Consider the following 19,924-nt stretch of genomic DNA (forward strand, 5'->3'; position numbering starts at 1 on the left):
GGGAGCCCTACATGGTGATGTTGCTATGGGGCCCACAAAGTTTTGGTTTACACCCCTGCTAGTCTCATTGCCTTTTTTTAGGAAATAAATACACTTAATTCTAGAAGATTTTCATGGCAATAGGGGCTGTTTGGCACAGTGCGGAATAGATGTACAGTAGGAGGATATATCTGGATGTGTTTACATAAAATGAGTATTGGTTGCTTATAATAAACAGATTTTTAGTAGCAGCACGTTTCACAAATCCAGGGTTTCCTTTAATGTAGCTTTCTTTACCTACTGGTGCTGGCGAAGGTTTGCTGTGAAATGCCATTGAACACTTCAGTTTGACTTGGCTTACTGGGCATAGGGGAAGCTGATGTCCCAATAAATATCTTTGGGTATGCCAGAAAACAGTGCTCAATACTTGAGCACTGGAGACATTTCTCTAATGTCACAATTTTCCACTTGAAAATGATAAAGGGCTTTTACCACCTGCATAATTACTGTAGAGACAAGTGTTCTACCAGCATTAGGCAGCTGGGAATGTATACAGTAATGATTATGATGAGGTAAGGCATTCCATTTTCAAAAGCTTTCTCCCTTTTGACCAGAATAATAAGTCCAATCTGCTCGGGCTCAACCACACAGGTAACTGAACTGTTATATAGCAGAGATCCACAACATGTATTACTGTGTGTCCATATTTTTCAGTGTTAAAAGTCTAAGTCTGCTGGGGAAGTAGGAGAGATGGCAGAGGGTGATATCACAACTTTCAGCGCTATGATGGAGACGTTCAACCTGCCAATGGGAAATTACAAGATACCAAAGCTCTTGTATTGCAGTAATGGAGGCTACTTCTTGCGCATTCTGCCGGATGGTGTGGTGGATGGAACAAGAGACAGGGACGACCTCAATAGTAAGTAACGTTCATGAGATGGCAAAATAAAATACAATATGTAATGCCTATAAAAGTACACTGATATGATGTATACATCTGTATCTTTCTCTTAGGAAAATAGGAGCATGCAACCTGTTAGAATACAGTTCTAGAGAAATATGCTAAATTACCCATACATATTGCCACTGACATATTATCCTTTTTACATGGTTTGGGTTTCTCCCTCAAGTTGTCTGCAAGGGGAATGTGATATTGGGGCTAATTCAAGGGTGGACACCAAAGTCAATTTACAAAATGTATATTATAAAACTGCATCACAGACTTTTTGGGACAGATATATCAAGCTTCAAAAAGTGATAAAAAGGAGGGTGCATAAATAACCAGCCAATCAGCTCTTGCCTGTCATTTTTTAAATCATAGCTGATTGGCTGGTTGTTCATTGGCTGGTTGTTCACTCTCCATTTTATCACTTTTTGTAGATCGATACATCTGGCCCTGGATCTTACAAGCAATAGGGCCAATGGCAATATGCCATTTTTGTTCTTTGTTCTTTGTTTTCAAGGGAAAAACCTGCCTCAGTGTAAGGGACTATCGCAACCAGGGAATTCAGGATGAGGCATACAACATGAAATTGGTACAGTAAAACATTGTAATCAGTGCTGCAAACTTCCAATGGGTCCGGAAGAAGATGCAAATATGTTGAACAGTTGTATGTGAAGGAGCACAACAAGCACGGACATCGCAACGTTTAGAAGTGCCGTGCTGTGCCAATCACACAACGAAATTGTGGTACAACCGAGCGCTAAAATTTATTGTTGAACAAACAAATCAGAGAAAAGAACAAGGACATTGTTGTCATTATTCAAATTTTCAAAAATAAATTAGGCCGAATTTGAAAAAAAATTAACTAGTAAAAAATCATCCTCTGGGCTATGTCTGTGGACAGTCATTAACGCAGACCTCAAAGTCCCAGGTAAAGAAGAAGGGTCAGTGTCAGGTGATGTACTGGCCACCGTCGCAGAACTAGAAGGGGGAGGCGGAGGATTAACCGTTGCAGTGTACATAGGGTGGTGATGTGGGCTGTTGGGCGGTTGGGGCAGCGACCTGTGGCTCCTGTCATATGGCAGTATGTCGCAATCATCAGACAAACTTTTTGCTGATGCGCGCGACATACAGGTATATAACAGTCGCTTAAACTGGCGGAACTGGTCTGCATCCATGCTCCGCATTTCACAGGTGACGTTGTTACCTATAATTTGGAATTGATCAGGAGGTTTTTTGTAATGCTTCCTCCGCATGACGGCAACAATACCCTTGGCCACTTGGAAAAGAGCTGGGCGGCTGAGCGGCCTGTCTTCTCCTGCGCCTCATGGGGGCAGCTGTTGATGTTCTTGCCACCGCAGGAGCATGGACCACCGACACTGCAGGAGTCACCAACTCCGACGCCGCTCCAGTCTCTGTTTCCGGATCAGAAGTAAGTACCTAGGAAAAAAAAAATTATAATATCAGTACATTTAATGATACTTGTGTATAATCAGGGCTCCAACGATATTAATCAAAAACCACTGCATCGCATGCCATCGATTTAACGGCATACAATGACATGCGATGGGAGCCATGATAATACTCCGTCATCCTCCGTAGTACTTCCTTCTGTTCCTCTCTCTGAAGTTTGTTCAACAATAAACTTCATGCGCTCGTAGTACCACTGACACTACTGTGTAACTGAGGTTTCTTCTAAATGCTATCAAGACACCCCTGGTTTTTGTTTTATATGATGCATACCTAGTCTCCCCTAGCCATGTATCTCTAAGGACATTAACGTCTGTTACTTTCCAATGTGTCTCTTGTAAAAAGATCACATCAGGTTTATATTTCTTAAGATGCATCAACACTTTCTTCCTTTTCATGGGATTGTTCAATCCCTCTACATTCCATGAGATAAATGCTAGATTCTTTTTAACTAGATTCTCTTGTGTTTTATTACTAATATTCTTTCTTTTTCATATTGTTACACCTAATGAGTATTATTTTATTCTGTGCCTCTCTTGCCCCAGCCTGCAAGAGGGGACCTATTCGTCTCTCCTTACCTCTATCCTGTATTAGAAATTGAAATGTACTGTCTATCTTAAACACATATATTTTATTCCCTTGTCTTTCTATCCCCTTTCCCCTCCCCCCACCCTTCCCTCCCTCCCCTTTGTAACTATCTATCCCTCTCAGTTTACATTCTCTAACTAGATAATCTTTCAGCTTTAATTCTCAGTCCTTTTATGATCTTCTTTATTCAAACTTTATTCACCGGTTCCAGTCCTTTTAGAAATTTCCCTGCTTCTTCTGGATTGTTAAATATTTGCGTTTTCCCTTCATGATTCACCCTCAGTTTGGCAGGCTATAACAGTGAAAAGCGTATATTTCTTGTATACAGTTCTAGGCAGATCTCTGAATATTCTCGCCTTTTACTGGATACTTGATAGGAGAAATCTTGAAACAACAATACTCGTGAATCTTCATACTTTACTTCATGTATTTTATGATATGCATTCATTATTTTAATTTTGTCCATATAATTGAGCAATTTAAAAATCACAGGTCTAGGTCTTTGCTGTGTGTTTTGGCGTTCTGGACCAATGCGATGTACCCGTTCCACCACTATAGGTTCTTGCTCTGGGAGACCTAATTTTCCCGGCAGTCATTTTGAAACAGTAGCCATTAAGTCTCTATTCTTGACACTCTCAGGCAGACCTATGAGCCTCAAATTGCTCCTCCTACTCCTGTTCTCAAGTTCTTCTATTTTGTCGGTTAATGTTGTAATTATTTTCCCCTGTTCTTGTACTTGTGTATTTATACCTCTGAGGTTATCTTCTAGCACCGAGATCCTGTCCTCTGCTTCCACCAATCTTGCTGAGTGCTGAGCTACCTGTTCCACCATTTTATTAATTGCATCTGAGATTGGTGCCAACTTAGCATCCAAGAGGGGTGATAGAATATCCAAAATTTCTTTAGCCCTTTGTGCTGAGGTTTGTGCCGTATACAGTGTTTCGTCTAGAGACTCTGTTGTGCTTATATTACTAGGTGAGCTGGGAGTTGAGGCTGGCATTTTGGTTATTGACTTATCTTTTTTCCCTTTCTCTTTTTGTGCTTGTGTGCTTTTAGCAGCTTTCGCCGCTCTAGCCACGTATTTTTCCATTTTTGTTTCTGTACTGTTGCCTTGTGTGACTTTAAGCAGGCTTGTCAATACGCAAGAGTTTTATCACCAAACTATACCAGTCACTTTTTCTTTAAGGTACTGTCTGTGCCCAAGTCTTTTTCAATGTTTGTCTCCTGAATGCTTGTAATATTATGTACCTTCCACCTTGCTGGGGCAATATCCTGCCAACATTGTACTTGCGCTTGACGTACAGGGTCCCATCTATTTCAACAATGACACCTGGCCCTCCAATGCGTCTCTGCGGCTGTGCCAAGAGCTCTGCAGTGCATGCCTCTCTCATTTATTTGTTGAAATGTACTGCAGTTTTTGATGATATGTGCAGCTGCTGCTCACAGTATTCTAGTGATGTATGCTCCTGTGCCCAAAAATAGATGAATCTCACAACTGTGAGAAAGGGCAGTTTAGAGCCTGATAAAAAGGTGCCATCTCTGACACTGACCTTGCTGCAGCAGGTTTTGATGTAGCACCTCCACATCGCCTCTTTCATGTTTAGGCCTGCAGCATAAGACGCTGGTCCTGCAGTAATGTGACTGCTTCTTCTTCAGTCTTTGGTAGGCAAAACACATCGCGGACCACAGATTCTGCCATCGTTAAATGAATACAGTCGCTGGTACTCTGAGGGACACTGTTTCTCTGTCACAGATTCACCTCAGAGTGAAAGTGTCAGGGAGAATGTGTGAGAAAACCAGCCAGTGGGCTAAAATCCATGTGATTGGTCAAATTATGGACAAATGATGATAAATATTTGTATCACTGGGCAAATAAATTAATGTTGGTAGGCAAATATCGCAAAACATCACATCGCATCGCATGCTTAAAAATGCCATACGATGCGATGCGACGACATGTTGTACGACATAAAGTAATAACCCATCGCGTCTCATCGTATGCCAATGCATGCCGGAACATTGAGGGCATACGATGCGATGCGTTGGGTTAAGATGTACGATGAAAAGTGTTAAAGAATCACATCACATCGCATCGTATGCCATCACATGGCACAACATGCATGGCATGCGATGCGATTCCTTAAGTTCAATATCGTAGGAGCCGTGATACTCCACAAGTACCAACATTTTTATTTCACATTTTATTTCACAATTTTTTTGCATGTAATTTTTATTTCACAATTTATTTCACAATATTTTGTATGAAATTTTTATTTCACATTTTATTTCACAATTTATTGCATGAAATTTTATTTCACACTTTATTTCACATTTTATTTCATAATTTTTTGCATGAAATTTTTAATTCACAAATTATTTCACGATTTTTTGCATGAAATTTTTATTTCACATTTTATTTCACAATTTTTTGCATGAAATTTTTATTTCACATATTATTTCACAATTTATTTCACAATTTTTTGCATGAAATTTTTATTTCACATTTTATTTCACAATTTATTTCACAATTTTTTGCATGAAATTTTTATTTCACATTTTATTTCACAATTTTTTGCATGAAATTTTGATTTCGCATTTTATTTCACAATTTTTTTGCATGAAATTTTGATTTCGCATTTTATTTCACAATTTTTTGCATGAAATTTTGATTTCGCATTTTATTTCACAATTTTTTGCATGAAATTTTGATTTCGCATTTTATTTCACATTTTATTTCACAATTTTTTGCATGAAATTTTTATTTCACATTTTATTTCACAATTTTTTTGCATGAAATTTTGATTTCGCATTTTATTTCACAATTTTTTGCATGAAATTTTGATTTCACATTTTATTTTACAATTTATTTCACAATTTTTTGCATGAAATTTTGATTTCGCATTTTATTTCACAATTTTTTGCATGAAATTTTTATTTCGCATTTTATTTCACAATTTTTTGCATGAAATTTTGATTTCGCATTTTATTTCACATTTTATTTCATAATTTTATGCATGAAATTTTGATTTTGCATTTTATTTCACAATTTTTTGCATGAAATTTTGATTTCGCATTTTATTTCACATTTTATTTCACAATTTTTTTGCATGAAATTTTTATTTCACATTTTATTTCACAATTTTTTTTGCATGAAATTTTGATTTCGCATTTTATTTCACAATTTTTTGCATGAAATTTTGATTTCACATTTTATTTTACGATTTATTTCACAATTTTTTGCATGAAATTTTGATTTCGCATTTTATTTCACAATTTTTTGCATGAAATTTTTATTTCACATTTTATTTCACAATTTTTTGCATGAAATTTTGATTTCGAAATTTATTTCACAATTTTTTGCATGAAATTTTTATTTTGCATTTTATTTCACAATTTATTTCACAATTTTTTGTATGAAATTTTGATTTCGCATTTTATTTCACAATTTTTTGCATGAAATTTTTATTTCACATATTATTTCACAGTTTATTTCACAATTTTTGCATGAAATTTTGATTTCGCATTTTATTTCACAATTTTTTGCATGAAATTTTGATTTCGCATTTTATTTCACAATTTTTTGCATGAAATTTTGATTTCGCATTTTATTTCGCATTTTATTTCACAATTTTTTTGCATGAAATTTTGATTTCGCATTTTATTTCACAATTTTTTGCATGAAATTTTGATTTCGCATTTTATTTCACAAATTTTTGCATGAAATTTTGATTTCACATTTTATTTCACAATTTTTTGCATGAAATTTTGATTTCACATTTTATTTTACAATTTATTTCACAATTTTTTGCATGAAATTTTGATTTCGCATTTTATTTCACAATTTTTTGCATGAAATTTTTATTTCACATTTTATTTCACAATTTTTTGCATGAAATTTTGATTTCGCATTTTATTTCACAATTTTTTGCATGAAATTTTTATTTCACATATTATTTCACAATTTATTTCACAATTTTTTGCATGAAATTTTGATTTTGCATTTTATTTCACAATTTTTTGCATGAAATTTTGATTTCGCATTTTATTTCACAATTTATTTCACAATTTTTTGCATGAAATTTTGATTTCAATGTTCCCTGTTTATTTCAGTTAGATTGCAGTTAAGTGCAGAAAGAATTGGTGAGGTGTATATCAAGAATGCAGACACTGAGAATTACTTGGCAATGGATGCCAGCGGCCTTTTATATGGATCGGTGAGTATGACGATTTGTTTGGGTGGATGAATTTTAAAATTGTGCTTGACTAAGAGTTAAAGAAATTTTTTAGGTCAGTCCCTCCATATGTCTGTCCCTCTCTCCCTCCCTCCACAGGGCCCATAAGGGGAAAATACATATGGTGGGGCCAGGGGAGTAAATAGAAGTTTGTGGGCCCCAATAGTTAAATGTTGATAGGGCCACAGCCCTATTGTCACTACAATGCCCTTTAGGGGGGCAAGGGAGTATGAGTGTGTGTGTGTGTGTGTGTGTGTGTGGGGTGATACAGAGTCTTTAACCCCTTACCGACGCAGCCTGTTTTGCCTTCCTGACAGAGCCCTTTTTTTCAAATCTGACATGTATCACTTAAGTGGGGATAACTTTTTTTTGCTTTTACTTATCCCAGTGATTTTGAGATTGTTTTCTCGTGACACATTGTACTTCAAGTTAGTGGTAAATTTTGGTCGATACAGTCTGTGTTTTTTTGTGAAAAATACCAAAATGTCGTAAAAAAATTGAAAATTTTGCAATTTGCAAAATGTTAACTTTTCTGCTTGTGAGACAAATAATCATACCACTCAAAATAGTTAATAACTAACATAGACCATATGTATACTTTATGTTTCCATCATTATTTCAACCTCCTTTTAATTTTTTTGGACACTAGGAGGCTTAAAATATGAATAGCAAATTCTCAAATTTTCAAGAAAATTTTAAACACATTTTTAGGGACCAGTTCAGTTCTGATGTGACTTTGAGGGACTTGTATGTGAGACACCCCCATAAATGATGCCATTTCAAAAACTGCACCCCTCACAGTATTCAAAACAGCATTTTGGAAGTTTGTTAACCCTTTAGGTGTTTCACAGGAATTAAAACAAAGTGTAGGTGAAATTTCAAAATTTCATTTTTTTTGCAGATTTTCAATTTTAATAAATTTTTCTAAGGAACACAGTAGATTTTACTAGAGAAATGTGACTAAAAATTGATTCCCCCAATTCTTTTGTTTTCATAAATATCCTACATGTGGCCCTAGTGTGCACGTTGACCAAACCACAGGCTTCATAATAGAAGAAGCACCTACTTGATTTTGGAGCCTCCTTTTTATGAGATTATTTTTTAGGCACCATGTAGGTTTCTAGGCACCATAAGATGCTAAAAGTTAGGAACCCCCTCACAAGTGACCCCATTTTGCAAACTACACCCCTCAGGGAATTCATCTAGGGGTATAGTGTACATTTCAAACCCCCAGGGGTTTCACCAATTTTGGTACAACTGGGCTGTGAAAATGAAAAATTAAATTTTTTACACAAAAATGCAGTTCTGGCTCAAAATTTTTCATTTTCACAAGGAATGAAGGAGACAAAGCACCCCAAAATCTGTGCCCCAATTTCTCCCGAGTACGGCAATGCCTCATATGTGACCAAAAAATACCATTTGGGTGCATGGCAGGACTCAGAAGGGAAGGAGTGATATTTGGATTTTGCAGCAAACATTCTGGTGGAATGAATGGTGGGTGCTATGTCGCATTAGCAAGACCCCCGAAGCACCAATACAGTGGAACCCCCCCACAAGTGACCCCATTTTACAAACTACACCCCTCAGGGAATTCATCTTGGGGTATAGTGTACATTTCAAACCCCCAGGGGTTTCACCAATTGTGGTACAACTGGGCTGTGAAAATGAAAAATTACTTTTTTTTTACACAAAAATGCAGTTCTGGCTCAAAATTTTTTATTTTCACAAGGAATGAAGGAGACAAAGCACCCCAAAATCTGTGCCCCAATTTCTCCCCAGTACGGCAATGCCTCATATGTGACCAAAAAATACCATTTGGGTGCATGGCAGGACTCAGAAGGGAAGGAGTGATATTTGGATTTTGCCGCACAGATTCTGGTGGAATGAATGGTGGGTGCTATGTCGCATTAGCAAGACCCCCGAAGCACCAATACAGTGGAACCCCCCACAAGTGACCCCATTTTGCAAACTACACCCCTCAGGGAATTCATCTAGGGGTATAGTGTACATTTCAAACCCCCAGGGGTTTCACCAATTGTGGTACAACTGGGCTGTGAAAATGAAAAATTACATTTTTTTACACAAAAATGCAGTTCTGGCTCAAAATTTTTCATTTTCACAAGAAATTAAGGAGACAAAGCACCCCAAAATCTGTGCCCCAATTTCTCCCGAGTACGGCAATGCCTCATATGTGACCAAAAAATACCATTTGGGTGCATGGCAGGACTCAGAAGGGAAGGAGTGATATTTGGATTTTGCCGCACAGATTCTGGTGGAATGAATGGTGGGTGCTATGTCGCATTAGCAAGACCCCCGAAGCACCAATACAGTGGAACCCCCCCACAAGTGACCCCATTTAGCAAACTACACCCCTCAGGGAATTCATCTAGGGGTATAGTGTACATTTCAAACCCCCAGGGGTTTCTCCAATTTTGGTACAACTGGGCTGTGAAAATGAAAAATTAAATTTTTTACACAAAAATGCAGTTCTGGCTCAAAATTTTTTATTTTCACAAGGAATGAAGGAGACAAAGCACCCCAAAATCTGTGCCCCAATTTCTCCCGAGTATAGCAATGCCTCATATGTGACCAAAAAATACCATTTGGGTGCATGGCAGGACTCAGAAGGGAAGGAGTGATATTTGGATTTTGCAGCACACATTCTGGTGGAATGAATGGTGGGTGCTATGTCGCATTAGCAAGACCCCCGAAGCACGGTGAAATGATGAACCTAATAATCCATAGATGTGTGGTATATTTTAAAGCACTCCTTCATACATAGGCCGGGTTTGTCGGGGCAAGTTTCACAGTGGAAAATAGTTTGCTTTCGTATTCCCTTTTTATAGCAAACTTTGCACCTTTTTTGCGTCCTGCCCTTTTTTCCAGTGGAGGGGATTTCGTTAGGAAAATGCTGCCCTGATACAATACGGGGGCCAGTACTAGAAGTACTGGGGCCAGTACTAGAAGTACTGGGGCCCTCTGCCTGCTGGTACCCAAATATTAGGCCCTTTATGACTTCCTCTTGAAAGTGCATAAATGTCCCCGTCTGGCTGGTAGAACGGAATAGTACGTAAGCGTTATACAGTGCCATCTGGATGATATACACGGCCAGCTTCTTATACCATATTTTTGTTTTCCGCAGGGCACTGTACGGCTTCAGTACCAGATCTGAAAGATCCACTCCGCCCATGTACTTATTGTAATCTAGGATACAAATAGGTTTTGAGGTGTGGGTACTGGTACCTCGTACAGGGACGGAGGTGGTACTGTCTCCGTGAATTGTTGTCAGTATAAGGACATCCCTCTTGTCTTTATATTTGACCAACAACATATTTTCGGTGCATATTCCCCTGCTTTCACCCTTTCTCAGTAATTGGGCAACGTGCGTTTTTGGGAGGCCTCTTTGGTTCTTGCGCACAGTACCGCAAGCTGCTGTACCTCTTGAACCAAGGGCCTTAAACAGGGGGATGCTGGTGTAAAAGTTATCCACATAGAGGTGATAACCCTTATCCAGGAAGGGGTGCACTAAATCCCAGACAATCTTTCCACTAACACCTACGAGGGAGGGGGGGCATTCTGGCGGTTCAATTCTTGTGTCCTTCCCTTCATATACCCTAAACCTGTGGGTGTACCCTGAGGTACTTTTGCACAGCTTATACATTTTTATGCCATACCTTGCCCTCTTATTGGGAAGGTACTGGCGGAATTTAACCCTTCCTTTAAAATGTATAAGTGACTCGTCTACACAAATGAATTTTTGGGGGATGTACATCTCAGCAAATTTGGCGCTGAAATGATCAATGACCGGCCTGACTTTGAATAGCCGGTCAAAGGTGGGATCATCTCTGGGTGGGCACTGTGCATTATCGTTGTAATGCAAAAATTTAAGGATCGTCTCAAAACGAGTCCGGGTCATGGCCATACGATGAAGTGGGGTGCTGTACAGAACATCTGTACTCCAATATTGCCTAATTTCTGGCTTTTTAACTATGCCCATATGTAACACCAGACCCCAAAACGTCATCATCTCTACAGGGGTCCACCTAACAAATGATGACGTGGGGTTTTGGGCAATAAAGTGCTGGGCATATAAATTACTTTGGTCCACCATTAAATTTATAAAATCATCAGAGAAAAAGACTTTGAAAAAGTCAATTTCTTTGAGGCCTGTACTATCAAATTGGATTCCTGGGTTGGCCAAAAACTCAGGAACCTGGGGCTCAAAATTGTCTGGTGGTGGGGTCCATACGAGATCAATCATTGGGGGGGGGTCTCAGCTGCTCTACGGGGGCGTCTTTGAGGGGGTCCCTCATCACTAGAGGAGGAAGAGGAGCTTAAGACAAATGCCAATTCATCGCTTACTTCACTGGCTGTGTCAGTGTCAGAGGCAAGAAGGGCATATGCCTCCTCCGCTGAAAACAGTCTTTGCGATGATTGGGACATTTTTTTTATTTTTAAGTGTAGTGTTTCAACACGTGTATAGTGTAGGGGGGGTACAAACTTTATTTCAACATGGGGGGTATGTAGTGTGTATGTAGTGCTTTAAGTGCTTTAACACGTGTAAGTTAAAAAAAAAAAAACTCCTGCGCCAAAAATTGAGCACAGATGTTGGTCAGTAACGTCCGTCACTGATCAGCGCTCAGCGGGCACAGGACACCCACAAAAGCACCGTGGGTGTAAAAAAAAATTAAAAAAAAAGACTCCACAGCACCCTCCAAAAAAAAAAAATTAAAAAAAACTTCTGATGAGTCAAAGACAACAGGAATTTGACCCAAAAAAAAAAATTAGATAAAAAATGCTGATCAGTGATGTACGTCACTGATCAGCGCTCAGCGGGCACAGGACACCCACAAAAGCACCGTGGGTGTAAAAAAATAAAAAAAAAAGACTCCACAGCACCGTCCAAAAAATAAAAATAAAAAAAAAATGCTGATGAGTCAAAGGCAACAGTAATTTGATAAAAAAAAAATAGATCAACCCTGTGCCAAAAATGCTGATCAGTGATGTACGTCACTGATCAGCGCTCTGCGGCCACAGGACACCCACAAAATCACAGTGGGTGTAAAAAAATTTTTTTTAAAAACCCCACAACACCCCCCCCAAAAAAAACAACTGCTGATCAGTGATGCAACTGATTAGCAGTGAGGGGCAGCAGGCACACAACTGTGGGTGCAACCTGACAGGGTATATATATATTAAAAAAAAACCTGCACCCCAAAAAAGGTGCTGATCAGTTAGTTTATACTGATCAGCACAAAAGGGGGGCAGCAGGGGGCAGCAGATACAAAATTATATCACACAATTTCTGACACAATGACGCTGCTGCAGCAGCAGCAGCAACACAAGCACCAGGAAGTCACAGGAGCTGGCACGGATGCCACCAACGCTGATCAGGTCAGTATAGGCACAGATGGGCAAGGAGACCGCTCTGCACGCTGTTCCTGACCGGAATGGCGGCTGCAGGGCTGTCTCCGTTACCTCATTTGAGGTGTAATGGCTGCGATTGGTCCGTCGGTCCGACGGACCAATCACAGCCTTTGGGGGCAGGTGGGGTGAGGTGGGGTGACCACCAGCGTCACCCTTACACCCGGTGGTGATTGGTGCTGTACTTAACAGCACCAATCACCACCGATCCCTGTGTCACCGGCGAACGTTATTCGCTGGTACAAGAAAACGCTGTAATTGGCTGTTCACATTGAACAGCCAATCACAGCGATCGCCGATGGCGGGGGGCATCGCTGCCCCCCCTGGGCAATGAGGGAAGATGTCTGCTGTCAGGGACAGCAGACATCGTCCCTCTGTCACCGCGTCTATAGACGCGGTGACAGTTTGAACTCATGACGTACATTTATGCCATGTGTCGGGAAGTACATCCCGACCATGACGTAAATGTACGTCAAATGTCGGGAAGGGGTTAAGAAGAGTGAACAAGAGAGAGAGAGAGAGAAGGAAAGAGGGCAGGAGTAGAGAGACAAGATTTCCTGTAAAATAATGAATGAAAGAGAGAAATGGGGTGTCAGGAAATAGAGAGACTTAGAGAGACACAGAGAGAAAGATTATGTCAGATAGAGAGTGGGAGGAGCAAGGGAAGGATGCAAGCAAAAGTGAGTGTGTCAGGGAGGTAATGAGAAAGAGAGGGGAGCAAGGGAGAGAAGAGACAGGATATCAGGGATATAAATAGAGGTACCGCAACAGAGAGAGAGACAGCATTAGGGAGAAAGAGAGACAGCACCAGGGAGAGAGAAAGGGGGAGACAGCACCAGGAAGAAAGAGGGGAAGACAACGCCATGTAGAAGGAGGGGAAGACAACACCAGGGAGAAGGAGGGAAAGACAGTACCAGGGAGAAGGAGGGGAAGAGAGCACCAGGGAGAAGGAGGGGAAGAGAGAGCCAGGGAGAAGGAGAGGAAAACACTGCCAGGGAGAAGGCGGGGAAGACAAAACAGGGAGAAGGAGGGGGAGAAAGTGCCAGGGAGAAGGAGGGGGAGACAGTACCAAGGAGAAGGAGGAGGAGACAGTGCCAGGGAGAAGGAGGGGGAGACAATGCAAGGGAGAAGGAGGGGGAAGACAGAGTCAGGGAGAAGGAGTGTTAAGTCAGCATCGGGAAGAATGAGGGTTAGACAGTGCCGGCAGGGGCGGCGATTTCCGATTTTCCGGGTGGGTGCTCCCACAGACTAAAACCCCCCCCGCCCCCACAGACTATAAACCCCCCCACCCCTGGACTCACCCGCTGCTCGCTGTCGGGGGGATCCTGGCAGCGGCAGCGCCGAAGCGGGGTCCCAGCAGCGGATATGCCATCAGCAGCAGGGTCCCTTCGGAAGATGGGAACTAGCAGCGGTATTAATACCGCTACTAGTTCCCATCCGCCGCAGGGACCCCCGGTGCTGACAGCATATCCGCTGCTGGGACCCTGCTGCCGTGGCCCATGCCATGGGTGATCCTCACTTTCCATGGGTGCTCGGAGAAGGAGGGAAGACAGCGCCAGGTAGAAGGAGGGGGAAGACAGCATCAGGGAGAAGGAGTGGGAGTCAGTGTCAGGGAGAATGAGGGTTTGACAGTGCCAGGGAGAAGGAGGGGGAGACAGTGCCAGGAAGAGAGAGAGGGGAGACAACCTTTTGACTGTCAACCTTTTGACCAGGTCGACCTTTTGACTGTCGATCAATAGTGTTGATCTTTTGATTGTCTACCAGACACTGTAGATCTGATACCTGGATACATTGTTTATCAATGCCTATGTCCCTGTAGATTGTAAGCTTGTGAGCATGGTCCTCTTACCACTTTGTCTGTCTGTTATTGTTTTGTTCCCAGCTATAAAGCACAATCGAATATGACTAAATTATTTTTGTATTATTATTTAAAATTATTTACAAAAAACATTGCTTAAAATGTATATGCTATATAAATTATGTTTTCAACTGATGTGTGCAACAGAGTGCAAGAAGTGTTCAAAATAGCACAATACTGTGCAACAGAGTTTAGATGCATATTAAAACACAAATATACAGTATATGATCTTAAATGATAAAAAATAATGTTTTCATTTCCACATTCCATGGGTTTAACTCAGTCGGACATAACCAGTGGTGAAACTTGTGAGTGGTGGGCCTAGGTGCAAAAATATACATTGAGCACCATCTCCACTGATCCATCGCAAGTTCATAATATACCATACGCCAGTGGGTGACTGGGAGAAACAGTGAGTGGCCGAGAGAGCAGTAAGAATTACAAGTAGAGGTAACAGGAAGAGGCAGTGGGTGACAGTAAAATCACACAGTTCTGTGCTTTTTGGAGACCAGGAGAGATGTATCTTTATGGGAGTGGGTGTTGAAGGAAGTGTACTACTGCGAAAAAAATCAGTTATCAGTCATGGGTGTTTTCCCCTTTTGCAGCTGTTGTTGCCCATGCCATTTTGGTCAAATTGTCATGGGCTAAAAAGGCCAGTGAATCTAGCAAAAATGGCCACAAAACATGTGGATTTGTGGCAATATCGTTGATCCACGTGGTTTTAGATGGTGCCTAGCGAAAAATCCTGCACAGATTGAATAATCCCCTATTTAGTGACACAGTGGGAAACAGTCTCCTACTTAGATTCTCTGAAAGACCTGGCTAACACCTGCCATAAAGCAGTATACATTCATCTTCTAGTGAGCTGTACTGTATGATTCTCTCCAGCTCTGCTACATCACCAGTGTACATGTAACAGCGGGTATAGCTGTACCTGCTGCTATCTCTCAATAAGCCAACACCACTAGTTAAGTAAGTGGGCCATCTATAGTCTGAGTCATCCATTGTTGTTGGCCTATATAACTCTACAATATCAACACCAGCATAATCATTTCCAACAGTGGGAACACAGTGGCCACTGACCTGTCTGTGAAAAAAGGCCCCGTCCCCAGTGCTTGTCAATAACGGACCGACAAACACGTGGTCGACCACTATACCTAGCTTGTATTCTAGTATATATTTTATACCCCGGTGAATCACCAGCGCTGTTCTGTATAATTTTTCTTCTGATATCTCATTGCTGGTCTGGTCAGCAGTGGACCCCTTAGACCCCAGGGTCCCCGGTGTAATGCACCTGCTGCACCAGGTCTGCCTGTGGCCGTAACCCATTTTATGCCCTAGGCAAGATTTTTGCTGGTGCCCCCTAGCACCGCCACTAGTCCCTCCTCTGACCCACAGCTCCTCTCAGCACAACACCAATCACCCAAAAGCAGCAGCCAGCAACACTTCACCCATCACCCATAGCAATCCTTGTTTTGGTGCTCATAACAGCAGGAGCATTGTCAAACACCCCCCCCCCCTCCCCCATATTTCAAATAGTACAGTGGCTCAGAAAAGGCAATGCTCTTAGTGGGATGTGGTTTGGCCACGCAACAGTACCCTCAACTCACATTAAGCCACACAGTAATGCAACCTTATTAACCTTATACAGTATCACATGAGAACGTTCCTTATTGACATTATGTCACACAATTGTGACTGCTATTTACATTACACCGCACCATATTGTGCCTTATTCACATTACACCACACTGTATTCCACACCTTACACCTTACTTTCTATATATTATCCCTATGTTAATGTGTGTTTTACTTTGGTGTTCTTTTCTTCTCTTCTAATCATTGGGGTGAACAGATCTGTTACTCATGTAGAAACAGTAGTTTTTAAATGTTCTAATTAATGTGTCCATGCATAATTAGTGTTCCAATGTAACTGACACATATTCATCAAGCTAAAATGAAAATGTATTCATTCTTTAAAAAAAAAAAAAAAAAATGTGTTCATTGTGGGATTTGATATTATGATCAGTTGCCGTTTTGTACCTAGAGCCCTATTAAGTAGCATTCCAGAGTGCGAAGAGCCTTTTCTGCCTGCATGAGTGAATTAAGTTCACACATGTGCTTGTACACTGCCTGTTAGCTTAAGCTTTAACTGTTACTTGTTATCGGTGAAAGTGCCATCACTAGGGCTCATGGAAAAGTTGATGCAGCTTCCCCATATCCTGATGCTGATATGCTCCGGTACTTTGAAATCCCCGCTGCAATTCACAGCAAGTTGGATAATTAACAGGGGGCCAAGTCTAGCTAATACTTTTCTGAATGTAGTGCCTTAGCAGCTGGTATTTTCCCAGCAGTCTTTCCATATAAACTAGTAACTTCGACGGGGCTAAAGAGAGAAAAGAGACACCTCGGCCTTGGATGAATGCAGTCAGGCAAAAACTGCTTGCCTATTCTATAGTGCTAACATTCTAAAACAATATATAAAAGCTTATTTTCTTTGTATATTTTGTAGTGTACACACACTGCCTGTCTGAGCATGGGCTTGTCATAGCAATAAAAATGATTTAAAATCCACCATGAACAACACATAAAAATATAATATGAAAAGAATATTACAGTTGTCAGTAGTGGTTCTATTAGTAGCATAGTACGTCCTACAGTAAAAGAAAAATGCAAAAAATAAAGCGTATTTTAAATAAATCCCAGACAGTACCGCAGCAGGAAGTACAAGGTAGCGTTGGTTTCAAATGCTGAACCACAGTAACAATTTGCTTAGCCAGACTTTAGCTGTAACTCAGCACTCCCGTCCAAGTCCTCTATATATAACACCAAAGTTTCGTTTTCCCACAAGTAATAAACTGCGGTTTGTTTTTTCTCCCAAGATGACGCTGAATGAGGAATGCCTGTTTTTGGAGACTTTAGAAGAGAATCACTACAATACCTACAAGTCAAAGAAGTATGCAGAACTGAACTGGTTTGTTGGCATTAAGAAAAATGGGGCAAGTAAACGCGGATCTCGGACTCACTATGGACAGAAAGCCATTCTGTTCCTTCCGTTATCAGCATCTAGTGACTAGAGATGATTGATTTGTCTGCAGATTCATACTGTCATATGTTATTTGTGGCATTGCTGTAAATAATTATACTGTGCTCAAAGACCAAATCAGTGTATTAATAGCAAACACTTCCAAACTCACAGTCTTATTGAATTGCTTTTACATCCAAACTGGGGTATTTATAGTCACACTTGCTGTAACAATATGCAAAGTTTTTTCCAACCTGTTTAGCAGACAGGGCCTTATTCTTGTTCACTCTTTCTGACAAAATCCTTCTTAGACAGACAAAACCATGTGCACTGCAGGTGGGGCAGATGTAAATAAATCAGCCAGTATTTACCCTGCACAGAAACAAAATAACTCACCCAAATCTAATCCCCCCCCCTCCACTGCCGCCCACGTCCAGCCGTGCTCCCCGCCTCCTTCCGTCGACCGCCGTGCTCCCCGGCCACGCGCGATCCCAAGTCCCCTGCATGGGGCCAGCGCATGCACAGTAACTTCATACATACTGCGCATGCGCTGGTCCAAGCCTCCGGGGGCTGCCTTTGCAGCAGCCCCCGGAGGCTTGATCGGGTCCCCGGGTTCCGGCATATGCGCAGAACCCGTTTTGGGGGCTGCTGCGCATTTGCGCAGGGAGAGGCATTTCGGAGGGAGGGATGAGGGTGGCAGGGGTGGGAAGCTGACATCTACGGATGTCAGCTGCCTGCCCTGTTCACATAGCTGTCACACAAAGTGACTTAGATTTGTGAAAGCTTAAGAAATAATTTAATGGTCGGCGACCATCGAATGATTTCAGCCCCGCATGCAAGGCTGCGAAAGGATGTTTATGCAAAGCATCCATTCGCATTCCTGCGGGGACATTCTCCGTGCAAACGGGGTGTGGGTGTTCGTGCTGGCGGCATTCAGTTGGCTCGCAAAACTGCAAAGTTCGCAGCTTTGCGAGTCAACCAGAATGACTTACACTATGCGGAAAAGGATAACTTGTAAACCATAAAAAATAAGCCAATCACATCACTGTAAACGGAAGACTGCTAACATGAACCAATGCTAGTTTGTTACTATAGTGTAGATCATAATGCTATGCCACCAAGCGCAACAAAGCTCTATTTAAAATATATAAATATTTATATTGTACATGTGAATAAGTATAATATATATAAGTGTAAAAGAGAAAACTATAGTAAAATAAATATCCATCAATTACAAATACGATGTTACAGTATGTGTTTGAATGGCTTACTGTGTCTGTTGGGAACACTATTTCTATGTTACAGTGTATGTGTATACGTTTCTATGGAAACAAAAAATGTAATGGTCTGACAGTTATTCATCTTAATTATGGATTTTTGAGTACTGGCATCTACTGTCAATCAATAAATCTGTCATTAAAAAATTAACTGCTAAAGACAAATCCACAATAAAAGGTGGGGTACCCCCGGTGCACCCCACTCCCTCCTCTTGGGATCAAGTTCCAGCCTCATTATGCTGCACAGGGCAATGGGGTATTTTTTACAGTGCATTGTTATCAAGGTGCACCTTGACAAAGGGGTGATTAAGACCCCGAAACGTTGGTCCTTCCTTTTGCCACAATACACTTTTGAAAAATCCCATTTGAGTGCCGCCTCTTCCATTCCTCTACCTACCTGTCCTGGAAGGCACCGGGGTATTCGGACCCAGCTGCGGGAGTGCCAGGCCTTCTCCATTTTATATATATATATATATATATATATATATATATATATATATATATATATACGTCTAGTGTACCTTTGTGTTTCTCCAAAACACTGCCATCTGTTGGCAGCGAGTGAAACTACATCTCTTTCTCTCACACATGCACAAACGCAGAAGCAATCGCAAGGTAACAGACTAGCTTTAAAGCATTTGGGCTTACAAGTTACTTATATACATTAAGCAAGGGGCCCAGACCATGCACTAATGGTTAGCCAAACCTTTAAGCATGGGCCCCTACCACTGCATTTCCCCGGTGGGCCCTTAATGCATGAGTCGGACGCCCCCCCCCCCACCACCACCACCCTCACTAATTAACTAAATAATATGTGGCATATGCATATTTCACAACTGCCCTGTTTTTCGCGGGACCGTCCCGGCACTTTATCCCTCCTGGGTGGAGAGATTAAGTACCAACCTTGCATTAACCCTGTGTAACTCTGTATCCTGTAGTAATCAGCTGAATAAAAAATGCTAGCTCCATCTACAAATAATATTGAAAACAATGAACAGTGAAACAACATTCTCATGTCCACATTATGTGGATTTCCCCCATAGTCTCAATATATAGAGAATTTGGGGCAAAAACAAGCTGAATATAAATAGATATTGGCTATATTCCGGGGAATATTAACCCCGGAAG

The 19,924-nt window shown here is 41.0% G+C and overlaps 1 protein-coding gene across 7 annotated transcripts in view; it reads left to right on the forward strand.

Moving 5' to 3' along the window:
- Positions 1 to 19,924, forward strand: part of FGF1 (fibroblast growth factor 1) — a 283,447-nt gene that overhangs the window by 135,682 nt on the left and 127,841 nt on the right. For 6 of the 7 annotated variants that reach the window (XM_083181929.1, XM_083181927.1, XM_083181924.1 and 3 more), the window contains 3 exons: positions 694 to 898; positions 7,091 to 7,194; positions 17,377 to 18,757. In XM_083181929.1, the coding sequence (XP_083038055.1) occupies positions 730 to 898; positions 7,091 to 7,194; positions 17,377 to 17,571 (468 nt within the window). In that variant the 5' untranslated portion in view covers positions 694 to 729 and the 3' untranslated portion in view covers positions 17,572 to 18,757. Of the gene's footprint in view, positions 1 to 693; positions 899 to 7,090; positions 7,195 to 17,376; positions 18,758 to 19,924 lie in introns of those variants that run through there. The other variant, XR_014473371.1, reaches the window with a different exon arrangement.

The sequence above is a fragment of the Crinia signifera genome, chromosome 4 (genome assembly GCF_055691185.1).
Source record: "Crinia signifera chromosome 4, ASM5569118v1, whole genome shotgun sequence".
NCBI classification, from domain to species: domain Eukaryota; kingdom Metazoa; phylum Chordata; class Amphibia; order Anura; family Myobatrachidae; genus Crinia; species Crinia signifera.